This window comes from Dipteris shenzhenensis, chromosome 9 (assembly GCF_047967505.1).
Source record: "Dipteris shenzhenensis isolate YYH24624 ecotype China chromosome 9, Dip_SZ_1.0, whole genome shotgun sequence".
Classification (NCBI taxonomy): domain Eukaryota; kingdom Viridiplantae; phylum Streptophyta; class Polypodiopsida; order Gleicheniales; family Dipteridaceae; genus Dipteris; species Dipteris shenzhenensis.
Window position 1 is genome coordinate 14,282,883 of NC_141604.1, and position 7,894 is coordinate 14,290,776.

The 7,894-nt window shown below is 38.1% G+C and overlaps 1 protein-coding gene across 1 annotated transcript; it reads left to right on the top strand.

Moving 5' to 3' along the window:
- Nucleotides 1–2,385: 2,385 nt before the first annotated feature.
- LOC147898243 (uncharacterized) lies at nucleotides 2,386–3,068 on the top strand (the record flags this gene model as incomplete). Its single annotated transcript, XM_087379140.1, has 2 exons — nucleotides 2,386–2,647; nucleotides 2,863–3,068. Coding segments are annotated over 2 exons (468 nt in total), but the record flags the coding sequence as incomplete, so codon positions are not given.
- Between the last annotated feature and the right edge of the window lie 4,826 nt (nucleotides 3,069–7,894).

A 7,894-nucleotide genomic window follows, 5' to 3' on the forward strand; every position in this document is an offset into this window, starting at 1 on the left:
CTTATGCATCTTGTAGAGGAAGAAAACACTTACATTGTGGGTGATGTTCTTGATGGAAATGTAGTAGGGTATATTAATAGCTCCCTCTATGATGATAGCCTAATGAATGTAGTCTAGGTGTATAATCTTACATGTCCATCTTGGAGAGAAGATGGACATGTAGGTTTTATTGAGACAGTTGCTCATGGACATTATGCTTGGAGTTGAAATTTTCACATTTTATGAATTTATTTAACTTCCACTTCACCTTTTGTGTTAGAGAATGACTCTTACCTTTCTTGAATGTATTGTGCTACGTATTTCAATGTTTTATTTGATCTTCTTAGGTTACATTTGTCTTTTTTGTTATGAAACTTCTCATATTGATCTTGATTACACTATGCACATCTCAGAAAAGAGTTGGACAATGCTTTCACAAAAAGAATTGGAAGATAAAGCAGATGTAATCGAAGTGCTTTTAGTAGAATGTAGAGAATACATGCACCTAACAGGTGTTACATTATATCCTTGTCCTTGCAAGGCATGCCATGGATGCTCGACTTTAAGTTATGCAAGAATTGAAGAGCATTTACTAAAGAGAGGGGCATGGAAAAATAATTTAGTTGATGGAAATGAGAAGGTATGTTAGGTTTCTTTTGCTTATACACATGTGTGTCTATTCAAATTGGTTTTTTCTTTACATTTAGAAGGCTAAGGACTTGTTTTACATATATGCAGCATGCAAATGTTAAAAATAGACTAGATAAGGATATAGAAATTGAGGACATGCTTCGAGATAGATTTGAAGTTTGTGATGAGGCATCCATGCACTCAAAAAGAATGGATACATGCTATGGTGATGATGATTTGGAGAAAGAGGTTGATAACATATCCAAATTTGAAGATTTAATGAGCGAGGCAAAGAAACCACTTTTTGATGGATGTGAAGTGAGCTCATTGTCAACAACTCTTTTACTCTACAATTTAAAGGTGGTGCATGGATGATCACAAACTAGCTTTAGTGAGCTCCTTTATCTTTTAAAACATAAGATTATAATTATCTTCCTTCATCATCATATGAGGCCAAAAGTAAAATTCATGAGTTGGGCTTACAATGTGATAATATCCATGCTTGTGTCAACGAAGCATTTTATATCATGGGGAGTACACAAGTTTGGAAGTGTGTCCCAAGTGCAATGAAAGTCAATGGCAGTTAAGTGGCAAGTCAAAGGTTCCTCAAAAAATATTACGGCACTTTTCTTTGATTCCACGACTTCTTAGATGATAAAGGTATGTAAATTGTGGATCTTATATTTGACCTTATGCTATTACATGTTGACATGCATTTCTATGCTCTAATATCAAAAAAATTTAATAGATGTCCTCTTATTGCCAAAAACATGAAATGACATGTTGGTGGAAGAAGTCAAGATGGTTTATGTAGGCATCCAGTGGATTCATTAGCATGGAAGCATGTGGATAGTACATGGCCAGAATTTGAAAGAGAGAAAAGAAATGTACGATTAGCTCTTGCAATTCATGGTGTGAATCCATTTTCAGATCTATGTAGTGTGTGGATCACATGGCCTTTGTTGATTGTGAACTACAATCTACCACCGTGGTTGGCAACCAAGTTCTTTTTTAAGCTCTCACTTTTAATACCAAGTCCAAAACAAGTTCCTTCAGAAAAAATTGATGTGTACTTGCAGGTAATGCGACCTTTATGCATGATGTAGGCATCAAAAAATTTCACAAGTGGTATAGATGTATGTAGTATTTTGCTTTAGTTGTGAAATTGCATGAAAAATAATATTTCAGGTTTTATGTTCTAGGTTCTCATTGATGAGCTTCAAGTCTTATGGATTGGAGTAAATGCATATGATGCAAGTGAATCTGATATAAGAAGAACAATATTCACTTTGAGGGGAATCTTGCTATGGACCATCCATGACTTTCTAGCTTATGGGCTCACTTCTGGTTTGCTACACAAAGGGATACAATGCTTGTCCTATGTGTGGTCCTGCATTTCGAGGAAGATACTCATCATGCCTTAAGAAGATGGAATATATAGGCCATAGGCACTTTCTTCCAATGGACCATAGATTCAGAAGTTTAAGAATTGCATTCAATGGCTCCACTGAATATAGAGAGCATCCTATATATTCTAGTGTCAAAGAAATAAAGGAATTTTGTAGACAAAGGGAGAAGTGGCTATCGGAAAGTACTAGGAGGCCTAAAGAAGATCCAGGGTTATTGACATGGTGGAAAAGATGGTCAATATTTTATACATTGCCATAATGGGAGGTAAGAACTCATGCTTTTACATGATTAAAAAAACTTAAAATACCTTGTTTTATCTTCCATGAAAAATTAAATGTTGTATTCTTTTCCATGATGCAGTAATTTCTTATTCGTAACACTCTTGATGTGATGCATGTGGAGAAAAATATTGCTGAAAATGTTTTAAAGACACTCTTACAAGAATCAAATAAACAGTCATTAAGAGTTCGTCTAGACATGAAGGATATGAAAATACAACCAAAATTATGGCCTCAAGTAGTCCATGGAAGAAATGACAAGTTAAAAATGCCAGCTGCGTCATATAGATTTACAAAGAAGGAAGAGGATGTTTTTTTTGCATTTGTAAAGAATATCAAGTTCCAACAGGGTACTCAGCACCTTTGCAAAAGCATGTTCTTAGCAAAAAGCTACAAGGAATGAAAACACATGATTATCATATTTTCCTTCTGCAGATACTGTCACTAGTAAATAAGACATTCTTTGACTGATTTTGTTCGCTCCACTATTATGAGACTAAGTCTTGTGTTTCACAAAATATCTGCAAGAGATTTGAACATGACACAATGGGATGCATTGTATGAGGAAGCCATATATGTTTATGTTTAATGGAAAAAGTATTTCCTCCTTCCTTCTTTGACATTATGACACACTTACTCATTCATGGAGTTGAGGAATTGAGAGTTTGGGGACCTGTTAGTATCAGATGGATGTATCTTTTTGAGAGAAATATGAGGACTTTCAATCAATATGTGAAAAATAAGGCAAGCCCAGAAGGAAGTATAGCTTAGGGATACGCAATCACAGAAGCTATGGGATTATTCTCAGAGTATATCAGCGAGTTTGATGGATCATGCAGAAGAGTATGGGATGTAGAGGAGCATGAAACTTTTTACAATGAGGAGTTGAAAGGGAATGGAGTGAAGATCGTACTTGATAACTTGACAAGACATCAAGCCCATCTTTGTGTCTTGGAAAATAGCAAAATCATCATGAAATGGAAAAGGTAATTTCTTTAACCAACTTGAACATCCAATCATGTTCTTTCAAATATTATGCAATTACATTCTTTTATTATGATCTTCTAATAGGATATTTGAAGAGGAGGCTGAAGTGATGTTTCAACATTCACGAAAGAATGTCTCTCATAATGAAAGAATGAAATACTTGGGAACTTTTCCAATGTGGTCGAAACAAAAGGTGAGTAATAATACCCTTGACTTTCATTCACATGTAGATTTGCTAGAATAAAGATAGTTCTAACTTTATTTATGTTCTTCGTGTAGGTCACCGACTTAGTTGAAAGTGGCAGCTTTGAAGGTGATGACTATTTTACACTTCTTGATTTGGCAGAAGGGCCTGGTCATCATAAGGCAGTTTCTCATCAACAAATGTATGTCAATGGATACCATCTATGGACAAAAGATGGAGATATTGGGAAAAAAACACAAAATTGTGGAGTTGCAACATATTTTGATATGCTAAGCCAAAGTAGTATCAAAGATCAAAATTCCACACGAAGCTTTATTCATTTTTTTTGAAAGATTAAGAAGATACTTCAATTGGATTTTGGGTCTTTCACTACCATCTTATTGTACTGTGATTGGTTCAAATCCGATACCAAAGGAAAGAATGCTACAATGAAAATAGATAAGTATGGATTCCAACTAGTCAACACAACAAGGAAAATGAGCTCTTCAAATCTTCATGACCAACCTTTTGTCATGGCTACACATGTATAACAAGTTTTTTATGTGCCTGACCCAAAGGAGCAAAATTGGAGTGTTGTGCTTGATCACATCCCAAGAGCAGGGGCAGATAGCGATTCCATTGTTGATTTCTCTATAGAGATTTTTCATGCCCATCATCATTTCCACGTGATATATTAGATACTTATGGTGGACCTAGAGAGGGAGAGGAACCAATTTTGGCTGACTTGGTGAATATTGGAGATGATGGTGATGATGAGGATGTAGTCGATGAGGATTAAGCAATCACGTCACTTGGAGATATTGGGGAAAAAACACAAAATTGTGGAGTTACAACATATTTCGATATGCTAAGCCAAAGTAGTATCAAAGATCAAAATCCCACACGAAGCTTTATTCACCTTTTTAGAAAGATTGAGAAGATACTTCAATTGGATTTTGGGTCTCTCACTACCATCTTATTGTACTATGATTGGTTCAAATCTGATACCAAAGGAAAGAATGCTACAATGGAAATAGATAAGTATGGATTCCAACTAGTCAACACAACAAGGAAAATGAGCTCTTCAAATCTTAATGACCAACCCTTTGTCATGGCTACACATGTATAACAAGTTTTTTATGCGCCTGACCCAAAGGAGCGAAATTGGAGTGTTGTGCTTGATCACATCCCAAGAGCAAGGGCAAATAGCGATTCCATTGTTGATTTCTCTATAGAGATTTCTCATGCCCATCATCATTTCCACATGATATATTAGATACTTATGATGGACCTAGAGAGGGAGAGGAACCAATTTTGGCTGACTTGGTGAATATTGGAGATGATGGTGATGGTGATGATGATGATGTAATCAATGAGGATTAAGCAATCACGTCACTTGGGTGATTTCTTTAAAACTTGTTACAATTAGAGAGAGAGAGAGAGAGAGATAGAGGGGGAGGGGGGGGGGAGGGAGAGAGGAAGATTTTGTTCATGGATGATCTTGCCTTTTATTTTGACTAATGTTTGGCTTGAAATGATACTTGAAAATTTAGGAGGATATTGTATAGACTTGTTGTATATTGAAGATAACAGTGATGATGATAACATAATTGATTAGGATCAATCAATTATGTTAGTTGAGTCTGTTCTGAAACTTTTCAAAGTTGCATCATATGGAATTCATCTATATGTGTGTACATATGCACACACACACACACACATACACACACAGATGTATGCTTAATAAATAACTTTTAATTAAATGAATAGATACAACAGTCATGGATAATGTTGCTCACCATTTGGCAAATGTTTGGGCTGAAAGGATACCAAAAAATTTAGGAAAATATTGTAAGAGAACTAGAAGAGGATCCAGATTTAATCAAGATAAAGAGACACTTTCTTCTTTGATAGCCCACTCATCATCAACATCAGGAGAAATATGTGGCCCAAAATAGATTGGTAATATCATCCTCTAATGTGTCACTTTGTTTTTGAAATCCCATTTCAAGGAATGTCTTTCCACTAGATGCAATCATTGATTGTTTTATGAATTTCAGATTTGGCATCTGGAACAAGTGCACTATGTTGAATGCTCTTAGCCCCAAGCCTCAAGGTCATCAACTGAATTTATTTTGAAAGAGAACAAGATTGGGGCTTGGGCGAGCAAAGATTTATGAAGGCGATGTGCGAGAGCAACTGTTGAACCTGAAATTTTCATCTTGAGAGTACCATATGCTTCGAAGTTCACTATCTTGCAATAGGCAACGAAGTAATTATGCGGAACCCTGCCAACCCTAGTCGCTAAGTACTTGAAAGTTGGTGTGGTGATGAAGCCTGGAATCGAATCGAGCTACTCCATCTAGAGTCCAACCTCACACAGTCTCCTCTTGAGTAGATCAGGGGCTTGAACTTTGAAGTAACTTGCATAGAACTGAGAGTGGAAAAAGGGCTTAGCTGTGAGGAGTGAGCCGAGGAGTAGGTAGACCATAGTAGGCGCCAAAAATTCATTGTTGACAAATTAACGTTAGAAGTTTGAACTTAGGAAGCCAACTGACCACATAGGGAGTTATGACTCCTGACTCCTCACACCTTAGTATTAACTACTTGTCAATTGTTGAGCTAGAAGTAAAAAACCGTATCCCTATTATATCTTAAAGGTATTGAAATTTTCATGTATGCATCATAAATTAAACAAGGGAAATCATATAATTGATGAAAATCATTCATAAGGCCTGCCCAACATCCAAAATAAGGAAATAGAAGATGAATTGGATGGGTTGTTGAGAGTTCACGCTCAACATCATATGATCATGTGTGCATAGCACCATCATGTGATCATATGTGCATAGCACTAACCTTATAGAGTACTATAAAGGAAAGGGTTAGATCCCCTAACCCTAACCCTAAAAGGGTTTGTATATATTCTATTTTTTCAACTAAATCTAGTGTACACTTAGTCATTTGTGGTGTGCTCTCTAGCTGTGCCCTCTCTCCTCATCTCCACTCCTCTCCTCTCTTCATATTTTGTCATGGTATCAAAGCTCCCTTGCGCTGAGGCATTGTAATTCTTGAGAGTGTGAGAGAGATTGTGAGATTGAGAGTTCTCTTGAGTGTTCTCCATGAGAGTCCACTTCCGATGAGAGATCTTCATCCGTCCATTTGAGAGAAAATTTTCGTCATTCCTTAAGAGATTTCCGTTCATTTCTTGAGATTTCCTTGTGAGGATTTCAATTCATTTTTTTGTGAGACATTCTTATTGTGAGAGAGAGATTTCATGAGAGATTTCTGTTATGAGATAGATATATTCATCTGGTGTTTCTTCTTGAGTGTTTGTAAGAGATTTTATTGTCTGTCACTCGCCACAACGAGCTTTACCTAAGGCTCTCCAAGGGTCTGGAGTAGACTATTGAAGCAGCAAGCTTCTCATTCAACAACCTCTCCTTAGCCAGACGCTCTCCAACGAAGGCCATAGCCTCTTCTACGACCAAAAGCTCAACAAAGCATTCAGCAGATGGCTCGGCCAGCCCGTCTAAATCCTCTTCTTCAGTGTGGATCTCCTGGACCAAGCGCCTCCTTTCACAAGCCTCACAGTCGACTCAAAGCACCCCTGCAGCAGCGAAGCCCAAGCCTCCTGTAGTTTAGCCTTTTCTCTGAAGCCCAATGCCTTCATAGTCAGCCGCTCCGACTATAGCCTCCTACAGCCTCAAAGGCCACAGAGCGCACGACCAGTGTAAGGCCATCGCAATGAGCCTCCAGTTCTAAGGCGATCGCGACGAGCCTCCAGTGATTTAAGGCCATCGCCTCTCCATCGCTCACAAAGCACAAGCTCAGTTGCACGAACGACCACGCTCTCGGTCCTTCTCCACTGCACACTACACGAGCGCCACCCGCGACCTGCAGCACCGACGGACTCCTGACGGCCATCGACTTGCAACAAGGCTCCTCCACTCAAGTCTGCAATAAGCACAACCTCGACGGATGACAACCCTTCAAGCCCTTGTGGCGGGCAACAACTCCTTGAGCTTCATCTCCGTCCTCCAACGTCCTCTAGTGACGACTCACCAAACTAATGACAGAATCTAGAATTTCTGTCGGAATCTAAAAGATTTTGGTAGGCAACCACATCCCGACACGTGGCAAGCTGGCCACCATCAGATTTTATATACTGCAGTTTTATCTTCACCGACGGTACAGAGATTTCACTTGGCATAGTCAGTGTATTTGTAGTTGATTCATACAGAGATTTTCACAACACTTTTGAGTACATTTCTTGCACCATGTCGACTAGTAACCTCAATCTGGAGGCATCTGCTAAGTTAGAAAACTCCAATTACGGTACATGGAAATACCGAATGGAGACCATTCTTGTGCTTCAGGACAAATGGGAGTATGTCAATGGGTCTACACCTAGACCATTGGACGA